The 20,103-nt window shown below is 40.5% G+C and overlaps 1 protein-coding gene across 1 annotated transcript in view; it reads right to left on the minus strand.

Moving 5' to 3' along the window:
* Nucleotides 1-1,930: 1,930 nt before the first annotated feature.
* Nucleotides 1,931-20,103, minus strand: part of LOC124622882 (myrosinase 1-like) — a 96,067-nt gene continuing 77,894 nt past the window's right edge. Inside the window, exons 9-11 of the mRNA XM_047148675.1 lie at nucleotides 18,939-19,073; nucleotides 5,881-5,987; nucleotides 1,931-2,343 (exon numbers count right to left, since the gene is read on the minus strand). Of these exons, the coding sequence (XP_047004631.1) occupies nucleotides 2,217-2,343; nucleotides 5,881-5,987; nucleotides 18,939-19,073 (369 nt within the window). The 3' untranslated portion in view covers nucleotides 1,931-2,216. The remainder of the gene's footprint in view (nucleotides 2,344-5,880; nucleotides 5,988-18,938; nucleotides 19,074-20,103) is intronic.

The raw sequence follows: 20,103 nt of genomic DNA on the forward strand, positions 1-20,103 counted from the left end.
CTGTTCAGACTCACTTAAATCTTGATAACCTGCCATTGTATCAACAGTAACCGATCTAAGAACTGTGCCAGACTCTTGTTGTCTTATACAGGCATTGCCGACCGCAGCGCCGTATTCTGCGTGTTTACATATCTCTATATTTAAAGACGCATGTCCATACCAGTTTCTTTGGCGCTTCAGTGTATTTTGGAATTTATTCGAACAATACAGTCATTTGAGAAAAGTAGGCTCGTATGGCTGACTACAATATGTCACTCACAAGTCCGTAACTCACTAGCTATTTCTCATCACTAGTTCCTCAAGAGTAATTAATGTGTTGCAGGTGATACCAAAAAACTCCGAGTGGATTAAAACTGTGCCGGACCGAGACTCGAACGGACGAAAATAAGCCTCAGAGGACAGGTGTGGGTGTGTCTGGGTAGTTTAGTTGGTAGAGCACTTGCCCTTTAACGGCAAATGTCCCGATTTTGAGTCTCGGCCTAGCATACAGTTTTAATCTGCCAGGAAGTTTCATACCAACACACACTCCGCTGCTGAGTGAAAAATTCATTGTGGAAGGAAATACCATTTACATCATCTTTTAGTAACACTGGTGCTGTGTGGGAGGAATTACAGAGCATTTCACGCCTGAGTCGAATTTGGATTAAGTGGAGGTTAATGCGGTAGTATTATATTTGTGATACCAACGACATTGCCCCAGTGGTAACACCGGATCCCTTCGAATCACCGAAGGTAAGTGGTGTCGGGCTGGATTAGCACTTGGATGGCTGACCATTACGTCTGCTGAGCGCTGTTGGCAAGCGGGGTGCACTCAGCGGTTATGAGATGAACTGACGAGGTACTTGATGGAGAAGTAGCGACTGTGGTGTCGTTAACTGACATACGACGGGGAGAGCGGTGCGCTGGCCACATGCCCCGGCATATCCGCATTCAGTGACGCCAGTGGGCTAACGATGACACGGCGGCCGGTCAGTACCATTGGTATTGTATTTGTGAACAACAGCACCACTTTCAGGTTCAATTTGATTGTAGGTAAGAAATTTCATTAGTGAGTAAAATTATTCAGTTGAACTGTTGTTAATATTCACAATTACTAAGGCAGATGTCTAAAAAAGGCTGTTAAGACCACACAAAATTCTAGTTGATTAGATTAGACTATTGTAAATGTTTTTTCCAATGTGAAAGATAAGCTCAAAACAATACTGTAAGAAATCTATGAATAAACACATGCCAATTTTCTTACATTTCCGAATCGTTTGTCCACAAATTTGGCATTTTTTCTGTTTCTAAATCCTAACGGTTTTTATACATCTGCTGTATGATTTTTGTATTGAATTATAAATTTTCAACAATGCATTAAGTTACGAGTACGACCTTACAACATTCTAAGCTGTTTGTTTTTTATTGTCGACATACTAAGTAAGTCAATGTTTTTAAATTTTTGTCTGTACGCAAACGGGTGGGTTGTGGTTTTTCAAACATTATCGCACTCTTATTAGTGGAAAGTCTTTAGAATTTTCATTATTTATTTCTTATTGAATACAGTTGTTCAATTTTATTATGCATACGTACATTTCGTCTCAAAAAATTGTGTTTATCTTGTATCAAAGAATCTCACAAACCTATGTACAATGTTGCATATGTTCACTGAAGATACGCTGCAGCTTTGTTGTTTAGTTTCGTGCATAGGGAACTAATAGGTCTACGGTGTCTTTGTACGCCTTGTTTCGTATGCCGTAATGTATGCATCTTCGTCATCTTTAATGGAAACGTCCTCTATACTTACAGGGTAAATATTGCTTCTCATATGCATCTGTCCCTCCATGTGTAGTTTATCGATCAGTTTTTTCTTCCTGTTAAAGCCAAATAGGGGAAATAGTCTGCTACTGTCTCCAGATTTAATAACAGATAATTATAATTTATTTCTGTATATTTATCAAATCAGGGAACATTTGAAACAGTAAACATTAAAGACTAGCACGTGAGCTTTCACACCATCCAGAGCTGCACGTCTTTGTATGATGCATTCCTTGACGATTCAGTAGAAATATGCTATATGCTATGAGAAGGCAGAGGAATTAAGACAAATAAAAAATTTAATTGATTTTTTTATTTAGGATGGACTGCCCACTGTTCTCTCAGGATCAAGGACAACTTTTATACGTTCTTCGTTACTGACGCCTTGCCATGTCTTTCGAAGGATACAGAACATTTTGTCACTGGAAGTACTCCATGGGTAACTCCTTGTTAGCGTAGATCTGAGCTAAAGTTTGCACTGAATCCTTCGCTGTCCTGGGACGCTCGGTATCATTGAAGTCGACCTGATACAGGCCGAATTTAATGCTGAAAAAGAAAACACGATTTATTTCCACTGGAATTAATTACATGATAGTTTATTGTTGCTCCATATTTATTCTGAATGGCAATAAACTTTGGAACAAAGAGTTAATAAGCTACCACTCCTCATATATTCTAAATGTACCTCATAGAAGTCGTTAACTTATATTATTTCGAGCAAATGAATATTTGTATTTCACCTCTGAAAACTGGCAGATGAATTTTACAACGAAGAAATTGTCACTAAAAGTTAACGTCACTGTTAAGGAAATGGCAAACTGCATTTTGTTCAGGTAATAATAGTTACCACACATTATTCAGGTAAACAGGAAAACGTAGACACAAGAGAAGTCAATAAATACCTCGGAAGTAATAGTTTGACACGAAAATGATGCTAGGATTACTGAATCTATCTTCTGAATCGTCTATAGGACCAGCAAGAGTCCTAGATTAGTAAACAGTTACCCAACAGCTAACATTTACCACTAAACTGATATTTCTTCCTTTTACGTCGTAGGAATTATTTGCCTAATCATACTTCTGTTCAACAGAAATGCAATGCAAATTTTTTTATACTGTGAAAAAGTCCAAAATAACCTGTGTACCAAAATTTTTTGATCGCTGAATCGCATTTCAAAGAATCATTCCAGTAGTGGCGTGCTGATTTGAAATAAAGGCGGATATGTATAGTTTAGTACAATGTGTGAGCCTGTAATTTCGTACGAATATGCATGCGTAAATGTTTGGGGTTAATCTTTACGTTTGTAATTATTTGGATGTAAAACTATCCAGTAACTTAAATCAACAGGAATATTGCAAAAAAAAATTTCATCAATATAATTCCGTTGTTCACCTTAGTACGAAAATTACATAACTGTACACTAATCAGTTTTCATACTTTCAACTAGCTACTAATTAGCTGCATTGCACAACTACTGCATGTTGATTTCTCTGAAACTTGACTATTATGAAGTACAGTAACAACTAAACTCATTGTCTAATCGCATTCGAACTACAGTGTGTGTGTGTGTGTGTGTGTGTGTGTGTGTGTGTGTGTGTGTGCGCTCGTCTTGTTACATTATCGTTGTTGTAGCCTCAGTATTCAGATTCTTTTGTTTGTCATTACGTTCTTTTGATTTGTAGCTTCAGCGCCGGAGATTCAGCTTCTGTTTTGTAGTGAATCTGAAGTGATGAGCGGCGTTATTAGCAATTCCACTTGATTTTGTATAACAAGTTCGGCTGTTGCGATTGAATAATTTTGGCTGAATTTTTCTGATGATTAGGTTGGTGACATTCTTGGCCTACTTACAGGTTATGCTGTAGGATGCTTAAGTCTTAAAATATCTGGATAGTGACAGTAAAAGTGGACTTTGGCCCTCCATTGCTTGTACACTGTTTGGGGCGCAGCAATGAAAACTATCACAACGATTTTGCTAATATTTTTATTAAAACACATACACACACACACACATACACACACACACACACACACACACACACACACACACACACAGCGGCGGAGATGAAAGTTGGAAACACACTTGCAAAAACAGAATTATAACTTTCGAGTGAAACGATCTTACACACGAAACTAAACATGTGTGGTGAGTAAAGCCGTTTGACGCTTCTGATATAGGAATGAGTCAGTTGATGATAAACTATCACATTCTCGTTTATAATTTTAGATTTCTTTCTTCTTGTCTTTCCCTCGGGACATGCCTCGTTCAGTTTTGCACATTAATTCCAGTGGAAAATGAAGTAGCTTGTTTGTGGTAAGGAAGATTATTTAATAACAGAATCAAATTTTCAAACACTCGTTGCAATGAGGCATGTTTAGTACAGTACTGAGTAAGTAGATGGCATGTAACTTTATGATTCTGCTTTGGTGCACGTCTATACCTAGGCAATGTTGCCGTATCAGTGCCCAGCTGGACGTGTAGTCCTGAGATACTTTATGTTTTAATAATCTTCGTGGTCTACATACAACTGTCTGTTGGATTAATGACCCTTGTAGTGTCAATGACTTTTCAGTGATGTAAGAGGCGAGCTGACAGTGGGGCAGAGGAATTCTCAATTGGAAAACCTCTCTAAGACCTTGGTCACAATAGGGAGGTGGCATATCTTTTACGTCAGTGTTAGTAAATTATGTTCCAGATAAAACAAAAATGCATGTCTAGTGCTTACGAAGCTGTATTTCCTCATGACTATACGGAGTAAAGTCGGTAACATGTCCTAAGTGTGCAGTGTATCTGACTATAACCAGCCCTGAGAGACAGGATGGCTGTTTTATTCTAACACGTGTGTCGTACATTTACAGGAGAGAATGATGTTGGTGCCTTGTACAACCTCACAACATAAATATTAGACGAAACTGGAAGCGTCCCTGCTGCAATCAACTAGTCTTCAGTAGGTAGTACACAAGGTTAAAAAGGAAAGACAGCAGAAATTAACACTGACATTGGTCACAGAGCATTGCTGTTATCTGCTGGCGTAGGGTTTCTGTAGAAGGCAAGTAACTCAGAACCAACCATTATATAAAATTAAGTTAAACAGAGTTACGAAACAATGAGAATGACATGTTGAGGCATCCGCTGAGTGTCGAAATTTATAATGACTTTGTTTTGTGGAGCCGTGTTGCCCTTTCATCATGTGTTAGGTTTTGTAAAGAGTTACGATTTTTACACTTCTCTTGGTCACCCAGTTCTTATCGGCCTCTTGGATTATGTATTCCTGCAGATACGTCTGTGGTATTCTCCCAAAATGATTTACCCACAAGATACTGACTGACAAACTCCGGAGGACAGTATGTTCAACACACAAACTAAAACAAAAGACACTGAAAGGAGTAGGCTAGTGTAGCTTTTTGGGGAGAAAATGAGCGAAGATGGCCAAGATATAGAGGATTAAAAATGTAAGCTGCCAATAGCATGAGAAGCATTACTGACAAATATAACGTTTCGACAGCTAATATAAATTTGAATGTTAGGAATTAATTTCTAAGAGTATTTGTGTGGAGTGTAATTTCTGCAGAAGTGAAACATGTGTCATAAACACACTTTTTAGCAATGTGATGCTACAGAATACCGGAGAAGATTTGTTGAATAAATTAGATAGTTAATGAAGAGGCAGTAAGAAAAGAAACTTAAGTAAACTAAGAAATCTGTTGATAGGACACATCAAGGAAAATTAAATTTTGTAATATAGCGAAGCATAAGGATTGAAACTTGGGCAACAAGGCTTGACTTAAATAGTCAGGTTCAAGCGGACGATGGTTGCAGTAGTTATATAGAGGTGAAGAGGTTTGCTCAAGAGTACGTGGAGAGGTGCATCAAACAAGTCTTCAAATTGAAGACCACAACAATTACAACAAGTATTGTCCGTATTTCTGTATTTTTTTCTGGTATCTTCTTTGCATTTATTTCTATTCCTTTGAAGGAACCTATATTAGGCACCATCACGAGACAATGGCTGGCTTCAAACAAAGCACAGTTTGCAACAACAGGCCGTAGAAATAAAACGTGTAACAATAGAACTATTACTTACGCGTAACCATCGTTCCACTCAAGGTTGTCAAGCAGACTCCAGGCTGTGTAACCAATTACGTTGTTGCCATCAACATTGATCGCTTTCAGCATTTCTGCTAGGTAGCTCTGAAACAACAGGAACAATTATTACTGGAGAGTTTTAAAGTTACTTATATTCAGAACATTATTGTTTCAGCCAGAAAGCTTAATGGTAAAACTGCTACTATTGGATCGTTACACTGATGTCAGTATTTGAAGTAGCTTGTCATACAGTATCCAACAGTGAATTTCTTCCATCAATGAAACTTAGATATTTACGACAGGGTGTAACGCTCTGGACTTTCTAATTTAGTTAGTTTCATGTTACACGGCTAATTTTGCATGATATATCGTAATGGTGTGGGACGAATCATTTCCGTTTACATAGAGATATATAGGTGTGAACTAGTAATTCCTACCCGCCACGTTTTACACTTTCAATAATTCTGCTACGGAACAGAAAGAGCAGAAGGAGTAGCGTAACTGGAGTCACGTTCGTAAGAATTAAGTTTTCAGGTGATTTTCCTTCGTCGATCCATACCCTCTTCATTCTCAGAAGGGGTGATAATCGCTCTCAAAGCACCGAGCTGTTGACAGGACGTTTCAGATAACACGCGCGATCTTCAGTCTACTCTGCACCGATAACACCATCGATACTGCCGTGGGAACAAGACAAACAAACCAGGCGGCATATTGTTCTTAATCCTACATGAAAAGTGAGGTAAGAGAATCGGAATTCTTTTTATTTGTATTTAAGTGAAGATCTTATGATGTAAAAGATATTAAACTTCCTTTCCTTAAGTTTTGTCACTGGTAGAGAAATCTATTTGTAACTTACAAGTAATTATTAGCGGCGGCTAACCTGCTATTGTAAGATGTTTTCTTTACTTTTATACGTTGAACAAAAGGCTTACAAATAATTATTGATAATGAAAGCACATGGAGAAACCTGAAATGGGTTGATCAACCAAACAGAAAATATGTGCATGGGCTTCTCGAAACCTGAACGAGACAGAGAGATATACTGCGAAAAAAGATATAACAGAAAATCATGACTGGCTGAAATACTATAAATATCTTGGATGGAGTGGTAATCTGGTGATAGAAGAAGAGAGATGTTGGAAAAAAAAGGATAGATCCCATCAAGGGTATCAAGAAAGCAAGAAGGCCCCAGGTCAGAAGGAATTTCTATGGAACTACTAAAATATGAGAGAATGCTACTGAAATACCAATATTAGCATTCAATAAAAATGTACTGGCTTGGAAACAGAATTCTGGAACTGTGGAGACTACCAAATATAGCATCGGTGTTCAAGAAAAGAGGTAGATCCAGCACAAAAATATACAGAGCAATGAGTATCTTGAACACATGATACAAAATATACGATATGATACTTAACGCTCGTTTGCAAACCACACCAGCCACCAAATTATCTGAAGATCAAAATGGGTTTAAGAAAGGAAGATCTTGTTAAGAAATATGGACACAAAAATTAGAATATTGGTGAAGCGGAGAGCATACATATAACCTTCCGACATCTATCGGATTAGTCGATTTTGAAAAGGCGTTCGACAAGGTAGATAGGAAGATACTATGGGAAATGTTACAAATACATGGATACCCAAAACATATTATATCATCATGAAACAGGCCGTATTTGACCACACAGATAGTTTTGCCAAGGTAAAGAACATCAGGTATTAATTATAAGTCAAGCAGTAAGACAAGGATGTAGCCTTTCTTTTCTACTGTTTAATATATATTTAGACGACCCCATTCGTAAGTGACAACAAAGTATATTTGTAGCATATGGTAAAAACCCAGGACGAAGCGATTTTATTAATACGCTGCTGACTCCTGACAATCTGTTGCTTATAGATAAAACAGAAGATGGATTGCAAACAGCATTACATGAGTCGTAGCGGTGCGCAACTCATTATATTACGAGTATTTCCTAAGTTCATGGCTTTCAGAGACAGAAACCCACTAAGAGAAAAAATAAAGATAAATATCAAACTAACAAAACAAGTCTCTAACTTTAGCTACTTGGATACAATATATCGTTTGACGACTACAGAGACACTGATATAATATGCGGAACGGTAAAACGAACATTAAAAAACGAAACCCGCAAGGACACCCAGCTCGAATTCTACTATATCCCAGAAAGGTGGCTAAAGCAAGAAATAAGTTCAGCAGAAATTTTCTCTAACGATCTAACACTGTTCAGAAAGGATAGGTTGAAGACAATCGGTGGTGGAGTATTTATTGCTGTCAGAAGTAGCTTGCCTTGTTGTGAAATTGGAGTAGATAGTTCTTGCTAAATAGTATGGGTAAAAGTTATACTTGACAATCGAACTAAACTATTAATGGAGTCCTTTTGCCTATCCCCCGACTCAGAAGATATAGTTGCTCAACAGTTGAAAGAAAACTTGTGTCTTATTACAAATAGGTACCCCATTCATACAACTATAGTCGGTGGTGACTATAACCTACACTCGATATGCGGGAAAAATTATACATGTAAAGCCGGCAGTGGGCATAAAACGTAATCCGAAATTGTACTGAATGCTTTCTCAGAGTATTATTTTGATCAATTAGTTCATGGGTCCACTCGAAACGTAAATGGTTGCGAAAGTATACTTGACCTCTTAGCAACAAATAATCCTGGAGAAATAGTGAGTATCGTGACGAATACAGGGATTAACGACCACAAGGCAGAAGTTGTTAGGCTGAATACCGCAAGTACAACAACCATCAAAAAGAAGCGCTAAATATAAATATTTTATAATGCTGATAAAAATGCTCTTAACGCCTTTTTAAGATCAGCCAGCATTCCTTCAGATCTCATCACGTAAGCGTAGAAAAGCTGTGGAATGATTTCAAAGAGATATTATGCACAGCAATTGAGAGACACATACCACATGAATTAATAAGTGATGACCTGATCACCCATGGTACACAAAACGAGTCAGATCGCTGTTGCAGAAGCAGAGAGAAAAGCATGCCAAATTTAAAAGAATGCAAAATCCCCAATAGTGGCAAAGTGTGGCAGAAGTTCTAAATATAGTGGGTACTTCAATGCGAGATACTTTCAATAATTTCCACTACGAAACTCTGTCTCGAAATCTGACAGAAAATCCAAAGAGATACTGGTCATACAAAAAGCACACCAGTGGCAAGACGCAGTCAATACTATCATTGAGTGATAACAACGGTGAAGTCACTGATGACAGTACCACTACAGCAGAGTTATTAAACACGGTTTTCCGAAATTCCTTCACCAAAGAAAACGAAATAAATATACTTGCATAACAGTCAAGAACAACTGACAAGATGAGAAACACAGAAATAGATATCCTCGCTGTCGCAAAGCAGCTCGAATCACTTAATAAAAGCAAGGCTTCTGGTCCAGATTGTATACCAGTCAGGTTCCTCTCAGAGTATTCTGACACAATAGCTCCATATTTAGCAATTATATACAACCGCTCGCTCATAGAAAGGTCGTACCTAAAGACTGGAAAATTGCTCAAGTCACTCCAACATCCAAAAAGGGAAGTAGAAGTAATCCGTTGAATTACAGGCCCATATCACTAACGTCGATTTGCAATAGGGGTTTTGAACTTATACTGTATTCGAACATTATTAAGTGCCTCGAAAAAAACCATTTATTGACATGCAGTCAGCACGGATTCAGAAAATATCGTTCTTGCGAAACACAACTAGCTTTTTATACTCAAGAAGTAACGTGTGCTATCGACAGGGGATGTCAAATTGATTCCATATTTTTAGATTTCCAGAAGGCTTTCGACAGCGTTTCTCCCAAGCGTCTTCTAACCAAAATGCATGCCTATGGAATATCGCCTCAGTTGTGCGACTGGATTAGTGATATCCTATCAGAAAGGTAACAGTTCGTAGTAATAGACGGAAAGTCATCCAGTAAAACAGAAATAATATCCGGCGCTCATCAAGGAAGTGTTATTGGCGCTCTATTGTTCCTGATCTATATTAACGACGTAGGAGACAATCTCAGTAGCCGTCTTGGATTGTTTGCAGATGATGCTATCGTCTACCGTCTTGTAAAGTCTTCAGTTGACCCAAACGAATTGCAAAATGATTTAGAGAAGATATCTGTATGGTACGAAAAGTGGCAATTGACACTGAATAAAGAAAAGTGTGTTCACATGAGTACTAAAAGAAATCCGCTAAATTTCTATTGCACGATAAGTCACACAAATCTGAAGGCTGCAAATTCAACTAAATACTTTGGGATTACTTAAATTGCAACGATTACATAGGTAATGTTGTGAGTAGAGCAAAATAAACACTGCGATTCATTGGCAGTACACTTAGAAGGTGCAACTGGTCTACTAAACAGATTGCTTACACCACGCTTCTCCGCCTTGTTCTGGAGTATTGCTGTTAGGTGTGGGATCCGCAACAGGTAGGACTGACGGATGACATCGAAAAAGTACAAAGAAGTGCAGCTCGTTTTGTATTATCACGAAGTAGGTGGGACAATGCCACAGACACGATACGTGGAGTGGCAATCATTAAAACAAAGGCGTTTTTCGTTGCGACGGGATCTTCTCATGAAATTTCAATCACCAATTTTCTCCTCCGATTGCGAAAACATTCCGTTGGAACCCACCTACATAGGGAGAAATGACCATCACGATAAAATAAGAGAACTTAGGGCTCACACAGAAAAATGGAAGTGTTCGTTTTATCCCGCGCGCCGTTCGAGAGTGGAACGGTAGAGAGACAGCTTGAAGGTGGTTCATTGAACCCTGTGCCAGGGTTCACTTTATTGTGAATAGCAGAGTAATCACGTAGATGTAGATGCTGCGTTATGAAAGTGAGTCAGGGATAATGAGCGAGGAAGACAGAAGCCACATAAAAACCGCGGAAATAAAATTTCTAAATTCTGTAAAAGACTGTTCCAAACGAGATAGATTTACAAATCGAGAGATTAGAAAAGAGTTGCAAACCCATAAACTAAATGATAAAATATAGCTACAGAAAAAATGAAAAGATTGTTGAGAGCGACTGAGTGAAAGAAGACTACTAAAACAGCAAGTAGATACAACCCAGTCGGAAGCACTGTGGAAAGACCAAAGAAAAGATGGTAATAAATGCTATGAAGAGGGACCATGTCACAAAGGCCTAATCCTTGGGAAAAAGATGAGGAGAAGAAGAAGAAGAAAATTACATGACTTGAAACGGCTTCGCCGTAGTAGAAACTTATCATTAAAGCTTAAGCCGTTTGTGCAGTTGCTAAGTATAATTATTAGTCTAATCAGTCGACATTCTTGACCTGTAAATATATGTGAATAACCGCTGTACGTATTTGTAAATGGGACTTCTTAAGCCTTTTGTACGGATACTAAATAAAGTTACTTGCTTGTTTTATTGATGTTCGTAACCTGTAGCCATCTGTAAACGAGCAACGCCTTATGACAATGAATAATTTAGTAGTAGTTACTACTACGTAGATCTCTGAATTCTTTTGATTTTCTTTTGCCCCGTCAACGCAAGGCGATTTAGTTTTTTTTTATTATTATTATTATCTTGCTGCCATGCATTTCACAGTACCACTTCTGCGCTTAACTGCACTCTCCACAGAATGCACGTTAGACGGCCCATTGAGTAGTTGTCCCATTTGGACAGAGCACGAATCGCTACTCCTCGGACGGTAACAGGCGCCAACACTCAGCACGTGCAGTTTCTGCTGCGAGCAAGAGCATATGCCGAGGCACCCTACTGCGACCGTCCGTGTCACTCACTGCCGTTTACAATGTTCGTTCCGAAACTGGTTGAGACCCGAGTTTACTGGCAGCAACCATTCCTGTCGGATTTGAAATTATTTCTTATAGACGAGGCGTGACACTCGTATTCTCTGTTGGTTTATGACCGTTTTTCCCTCCATCCACTGTACATACACTGGACATTGACGTTGGTGCACCAAAAAACAAACTAGAAAGCATCACTCACGGTGTCGTCTGGGCGTGTCCAAAACATCTGCAGGGTGGTTATAATTAAATTTCCTCTACTTAAGCCAGTGTAGACAGAAAACTGTTTACCGTATCCAACTTCACAGGAATGATGTTCAGACTGTGCGGTGCAGTATTTGCGTTGTTACCTGTTAGTAACACCCCGCCCCCCATGAATCACGGACCTTGCCGTTGGTGGGGAGACTTACGAGCCTCAGCCATACTGATAGCCGTACCGTAGTTGCAACCACAACGGAGGGGTATCTGTTGAGAGGCCAGACAAACTTGTGGTTCCTGAAGAGGGGCAGCAACCTTTTCAGTAGTTGCAGGGGCAACAGTCTGGATGTCTGACTGATCTGGCCTTGTAACATTAACCAAAACGACCTTGCTGTGCTGGTATTGCGAACGGCTGAAAGCAAGGGGTTAACTACAGACGTAATTTTTCCCGAGGGCATGCAACTTCACTGTATTGTTAAATGATGATGGCGTCCTCTTGGGTAAAATATTCCGGAGGTAAAATAGTCCCCCATTCGGATCTCTGGGCGGGGATTACTCAAGGGGATGTCGTTATCAGGAGAAAGAAAACTGTCATTCTACGAATCGGAGCGTGGAATGTCAGATCACTTAATCGGGCAGGTAGGTTAGAAAATTTAAAAATGGAAATGGATAGGCTAAAGTTAGATATAGTTGGAATTAGTGAAGTTCAGTGGCAGGAGGAACAAGATTTCTGGTTAGGTGAATACAGGGTTATAAATACAAAATCATATAGGGGTAATGCAGGAGTAGGTTTAATAACGAATAAAAAAAAATAGCAGCGCGGGTAAGCTACAACGAACAACATAGTGAACGCATTATTGTAGCAAAGATAAACACGAGGCCGACGCCTACCACGGCAGTACAAGTTTCGATAGTAGGAAAAGGAAGAGAAGGGAAGGAAGTGGGTGAACATGGAATTGGTGTAAGGAATGAAAGAGGAAGCCGCCTGATAGAATTATGCACAGAGAATAGCTTAATCATAGCTAACACGTGGTTTAAGATTCATTAAAGGAGGTTGTATACGTGGAAGAGGCCTAGAGTCACTGGAAAGTTTCAGATAGATTACATAACGGTAAGACAAAAATTTAGGAACCAGGCTTTAAACTGTAAGACATTTCCAGCGGCAGATGTGAACTCTGACCACAATCTGTTGGTTATGAACTGTAGATTAAAACTGAAGAAAGTGCAAAAAGCTGGGACTCTAAGGACATGGGACCTGGGTAAATTGAAAGAAGCAGAGGTTGTAGAGAGTTTCAGAGGGAGCATTAGGGAACGATTGACAAGAACGGGGGAAAGAAATACAGTAGAAGAAGAATGGGTAACTTCGAAAAATGAAATAGTGAACGCAGCAGAGGACTGAATAGGTAAAAAGACGAGGGCTACTAGCAATTCATTGGTAACAGAAGAGATATTGAATTTAATTGATGAAACGAGAAAATGAGATAGACAGTAAGTGCAAAGTGGATAGCAGGGATAGCTAGAGAACAAATACAAGGATGTAGAAGCATATATCACGAGAGGTAAGATAGGAGGGTAAGTCAATTATTATCCGCAATTTAGTTATATTTTTGTTTATTTTGGTAGCACTGTCGTTTAACGTTGATGACGCATGCTCTGTTTATTTGTTATATCTTTGCAGTTTTCAAGCTGCTAGGTTAATTTCGTTATTACTGCCGTGCAATTAATCATGGCTGCTCCGTAGTCTACTTGTACCAAAGAAGAGCAACGATCAGTGATCCGTTTTTTGTGGTCGGAAGGCGTATCAGGGACCGAAATTCATCGAAGACTTTCGGTACAGTACGGGAACAGTGTTTTACAACCACGTAGTGTCTACGAAAGGATGGAAAAATCCCGAAATGGTCGCACAAGTGTTACGCACGATGAAGGAGCCGGACGTCCGTTTATCGCCACAAATGAAGAAACCATCCAACGTTCACGTGAAATGATTCTCTTAGACAGACGATTAACTATTGACGAAGCGGCACATCGTCTGCAAATTAGTCACGGTTCTGTCTACGAAATCATCCACAACAGACTTGGGTTTCATAAAGTTTGTGCAAGATGGGTCCCAAAACAACTCATATAGTTGCACAAACCAACGCGTTTGGACATCTGAAAAAAACATTTGGATCACTATGGAAACAAAGGGACAACAGACAGGATCATTCCTGCTGACGAAACATAGACCCATCATAACGAGCCGGAGAGTAAACGGCAGTGTATAGAATAGAAACATCCAAATTTTCCGTGCAAAAAAAAGTTCAAGACCTAAGCATCCGCAGGAAAACTGATCCTTCAGTGTTTTGGGACGCACAAGGTCCAGTACTGGAACATTACGGGAAAGGAGCACAACAATAAACAGTGCACGTGACAGTGAGATGCTTACTGCCAGGATAAAGCCTGCAATTCGAAGCAAACCCCGTGGATTGCTGTCAAAACGTGTTGTGTTGTTGCACGACAATGTACGTCCGCATACTACTGCCCACACTGCTTAAACGCTCCAGAAACAGAAGAACTGGATTATCCTCCCTATAGTCCCGATCTTGCCCCTTCTGACTCTCACTTGTTTTGTCCACTCAAACAGCATTAAGGGGCCGTAGATTTGCCTCGGATGAAGCAGTGGAATAAGCGGTGCATTCCTGGCTCGCAGCTCAACCGAGAACCTTCTTTTATGAGGGCATCAGGAAGCTTGTGCAACGATGGACCAAGTGCTTTGAAACGCAAGGAGACTATGTCGATAAATGATGTTCTTGTGAGATTCCTGTTTGATTACAATAAAATTTTATAACTTCCTTGCGGATAATAATTTACTTAACCCCGTAGATACTGCCTAGAAGAAAATTAAGGAGACCTTTGGACGAAAGAGAACCACTTGTATGAACATCAAGATCTCAGATGGAAAGCCAGTTCTAAGTAAAAACGGGAAAGCAGAAAGTTGGAAGGAGTATATGGAGGGTCTATACAAGGGCGATGTACTAGGCAATATTGTGAAAATGGAAGAGGAGGTAGATGAAGATGAAAAGGGAGGTATGATACTGCGCGAAGAATTTGACAGAGCACTGAAAGACCTAAGTCGAAACAAGGCCCCAGGAGTAGACAATATTCCATTACAACTACTGATAGCCTTGGGAGAGCCAGACCTGACAAAACTCTTCTATCTGGTGAGCAAGATGTGTGAGACAGGCGAAGTACCCTCAGACTTCAAGAAGAATGTAATAATTCCAATCTCAAAGGAAGCAGGTGTTGAGAGGAGTGAAAATTATCGATCTATCAGTTTAATAAGTCATGGCTGCAAAATACTAACACGAATTCTTTACAGGCGAATGGACAAACTGGTAGAAGCCGACCTCGGGGAAGATCAGTTTGGATTACATTGAAATGTTGGAGCACTTGAGGCAATAATGACCCTACGAATTATCTTAGAAGATAGATTAAGGAAAGGCAGGCCTACGTTTCTAGCATTTTTAGACATACAGAAAGCTTTTGACAGTCCAAATTCCGTAGGTGGCAGGGGTGAAATACAGGCAGCAAAAGGCTATTTACAATTTGTACAGAAACCAGATGGCAGCTTTTAAGAGTCGACGGGGCATGAAAAGGAAGCAATGGTTGGGAAGGGAGGGATACAGGGTTGTAGCCTATCCCGATGTTGTTCAATCTGTATATTGAGAAAAGCAGTAAGGGTAATTTGGAATAGGCATTAAAATCCATGGAGAAGAAATAAAAACTGAGGTTTGCCGATGACATTGTAGTTCTGTCAGAGACAGTAAAGGAACTGGAAGAGCAGTTGAATGGAATGGACAGCATGAACATCAACAAAAGCAAACAAGGATAATGGAATGTAGTCCAATTAAATTGGGTGATGCTGAGGGAATTAGATTAGAAAATGAGACGCTTAAAGTAGTAAATGAGTTTCGCTATTTGGGAAGCATAATAACTGACGATGGTCGAAGTAGAGTGGATATAAAATCTACACAGGCACTGGAAAGCGTTTCTGAAGAAGAGAAATTTGTTAACATCGAGTACAGATTTAAGTGTCAGGAAGTCTTTTCTTTAAGTATTTGTATGGAGTGTAACCATGTATGGATGTGGAACATGGACGATAAAAGTTTAGACAGGCAGAGAATAGAAGTTTTCGGAATGTGGTGCTACAGAAGAATGCTGAAGATTAGAGGGGTAGTTCACATAACTAACGAGGAGGTACTGAACAGAACTGGGGAGAAGAGAAATTTGTGGCACAACTTTACTAGAAGAACGGATCGGTTGGTAGGACACGTTCTGGGGCATCAAGGGATTACCAATGTAGTACTGGAGGGCACCGTGAAGGCAAAAATCGTAGAGGGAGACCAAGAGATGAATTCAGAAGGATGTAGGTTGCATTAGGTACTGGGAGATGAAGAAGCATGCACAGCATAGAGTAGCGTGGAGAGCTGCATCAAACCATAACAACAGCAACTTGTTAGTTGTGTTAGTGTCATGACTAGGAGCCGCTACTGGTACGGCGATAGTGGGTTGAAACAGAAGCATCAGACCGCACCGCAGTTGCTGGCAGTCGCAGGTGAGGAGGACTTCATTCGTAAAACTGTTTTAAGAAACCAACAGCTATAACGCTATTGATCTTCGTTAGCGTAGGCGCATTAAAGGAGTAAGGAGAGGTCTTCTGTCCGCACCGGCGTTGGAAAACGTGATTCGGAAGCTCGAATTCACTGACGATATGGGAACTACACCAGGGTGAGGCTGACGGCCAATTGCGCCACAGGTTGTTGAAGAAGCTCCTGCTGCTGTGTCTGAGAATGCTGGAAGCAACGTGCGATCTTCAAACAGTGCACGAGCTGTGTCACGACAGCCGAACATTCCAGGGTCCACCGCCCGAGAAGTTCTGCAACCACTTGTGAAATTGTATACGTATAGACTTAGGGCCTGTCGTGGATGGAGACAGTGATCACAATGAGCAACGTTTGATACCAGGAACGTAAACATTGTACGCAATTCATAGATGTTACCCTCTGATGTAGAAATTAAAATGTGTATCTTTGCTTGGTTTATTCGTTACTTCCCTTTCGCAGGTTCTTACAAATGTTTACTGAACGTTTCATTATCGTAAGATCACTTGTTTTTAATGTGGGCCTTCGCGAGTAGGTAACGTTTAATTATAGCAACCCTGTATTTTCTGAGATTCTATAATGTCTCTACGTAGATCGATTTTAACGTCCTGTTAGCACACAGTCGAATGACACATACAAACCACGTCATGGTTCTGCTTTACTCAAGCGGTTAAGAGTCAAAATGAGACATGCTACCAGTTATACACTACCTACAGTGCACTGAAAAGACCTGTTCGCTTTTTTAAGGTGATGGCTTATTTTTGTACAGCGATCTTACTAATTTACACTACTACCCATTAAAATTGCTACACCAAGAAGAAATGCAGATGATAAACGGGTATTCATTGGACAAATATATTGTACTATAATTGACATGTGTTACATTTTCGCGCAATTTGGGTGCATAGATCCTGAGAAATCAGTACCCAGAACAACTACCTCTGGCCATAACAACGGCCTCGATACGCCTAGGCATTGAGACAAACAGAGCTTGGATGGCGTGTACAGGTACAGCTGCCCATGCAGCTTCAACACGATACCACGGTTCATCAAGAGTAGTGACTGGCGTATTGTGACGAGTCAGTTGCTCGGCCACCATTGACCAGACGTTTTCAATTGGTGAGAGATCTGGAGAATGTGCTGGCCAGGGCAGCAGATGAACATTTTCTGTATCCAGGAAGGCCCGTACAGGACTTGCAACATGCGGTCGTGCATTATCCTGCTGAAATTTAGGGTTTCGCAGGGATCGAATGAAGGGTAGAGCCACGCATCGTAACACGTCTGCGACCATTATGATGCTGTAAACAGAAACTGGATTCATCTGAAAAAATGACGTTTTGCCATTAGTGCGCCCAGGTTCGTCGCTGATTACACCATCGCAGGCGCTCCTGTCTGTGATGCAGCGTCAAGGGTAACCGCAGCCATGGTCTACGAGCTGATAGTCCATGCTACTGCAAACGTCGTCGAACTGTTCGTGCAGATGGTTGTTGTCTTGCAAACGTACCCATCTGTTGACTCAGGGATTGAGACGTGGCTGCGCGATACGTTACAGCCATGATGATAAGATGCCTGTCATCTCGACTACTAGTGATACGATGTCGTTGGGATCCACCACGGCGTTCCGTATTACCCACCTGAACCCACCGATTCCATATTCTGCTAACACTCACTGTATCTCGACCAACGGGAGCAGCAATGTCGCGATACGCTAATCCGCAATCGCGATAGACTACAATCCGAGCTTTATCAAATTCGGAAACGTGATGGTATGCATTTCTCCCCCTTACACGAGGCATCACAACAACATTTCACCAGGCAACGCCGGTCAACTGCTGTTTGTGCATGAGAAATCGGTTGGCAAGTTTCCTCATGTCCGCACGTTGTAGGTGTCGTCACCGGCGCCAACCTTGTGTGAATGCTCTGAAAAGCTAATCACTTGCATATCACAGCATCTTCTTCCTGTCGGTTAAATTTCGCGTCTGTAGCACGTCATCTTCGTGGTGTAGCTATTTTAAAGGCCAGTAGTGTGTTTTACTACAATTAAAATATCTGTGCACCTGCCCGACCTATTTGCCACTTTCACCACTATCAGCTCAGTTGTATATGTGTCAATGAATTAAACACACACACACGTATGTGTCCGCACATGTACACCACCACACTATTTTTACATATTAGCACAGATATTAGAAGAAATTTGGTTTTAACGATAGAAAAACTGGTACTACAACGCCTCCAAACTTAACGGCCGTGCATCAGGAAGGTATTCATCCACGATTGACATAATTCTTCAGCCTTTAAGCAGATCTGGCGACAGAGCAATAGTTCCATACGTCTTATCTTCATGTGAACGCTTGCAGAAATGTCATCTGAGATTACGCAAGCGCAGTAACAGTTACATACTCACCGTGTAATAGTTGGTACGATTTTTGTCATCCAGCTCACCCCAGTCTGAGTAGCCGTTCTCCGTCACAAATATTGGGTATTCTGGGTATGAAACAGCAATCCAGTTCAGAAGTTTACGGAATCCCCAGGGGATTACCTGTTGAAGAAATAAAAGGATTAAAACAGCTTTCGCTCAAAAAATGAAGAAAGTCACTTCTAGTAAGAAGTCAGTCTGGTTCGCTAGTTTCGAGACTATTGTAAGAGGAGTGATATAGAATATGTGTATGTAACCATACGTACAATAATGAGGCATATCTAGGAGGAATAAGTGTAACTCACGTAAACGTGGCATACGTAACTAGGATTGGATGGTGACGATGATGTTTGGTTTGTAGGGCGCTCAAATGGGCTGTCACCAGCGCCCGTACAAAGTCCCAATTTTTACACAGTCCAATTTCTACACTATCCAATACAGCCACTGTCACGAATGATGACGATGACGATGATGAAATGATGAGGACAACAGAAACACCCAGTCCCCGCCCAGATAAAATCCCCAACCTGGCTAGGAATCTAACCCGGGCCACGTGATCCAGAGGCAGCAACGCTATCCACTAGACCACCAGCTACGGACACTAGGATTCGAAGTGATTAGTTTTATACTCAAAAGTATGTCTGCCAGTTGGCTGCTATGAAGGCATGACAGAGAACCAGTCACATTAGGTTGGTCGGTGAAACAATTTCTTCACAAAAGCTGCGTCCACCGCATACGCATACGCCGCGACGTTGAAACCAAGAACATTCATTTTTAAGTACCATATTTCTTGTTCTCACACCTATCGCTCCCCAGCCAACAACAGCCTACAGGGACACCAACGTCGCAGTGCTATACAGATAAATCAAATAACTGGCTAATACCCTAAGGGTACACGATATTCTGTATACACTCTTACCAATACGCAATTACATTAAAGCAACCAACGAAATACACTACAAAGACTTGCTGGAAAATAATGCCTCCGAATTTTTATATGAAAAGATTTTTGCCAAAATCAAACATTATTAACATTCTACTATTTTCGTCTTCATGTCTACATATTTCTTTCACAATAAAGTCACCCTGACGACGAACACATTTCTCCTAACGACGGACCAATTTGTTGATGCCTTCACAGTAGAATGTTTGA

Source organism: Schistocerca americana, chromosome 7 (assembly GCF_021461395.2).
Source record: "Schistocerca americana isolate TAMUIC-IGC-003095 chromosome 7, iqSchAmer2.1, whole genome shotgun sequence".
Classification (NCBI taxonomy): domain Eukaryota; kingdom Metazoa; phylum Arthropoda; class Insecta; order Orthoptera; family Acrididae; genus Schistocerca; species Schistocerca americana.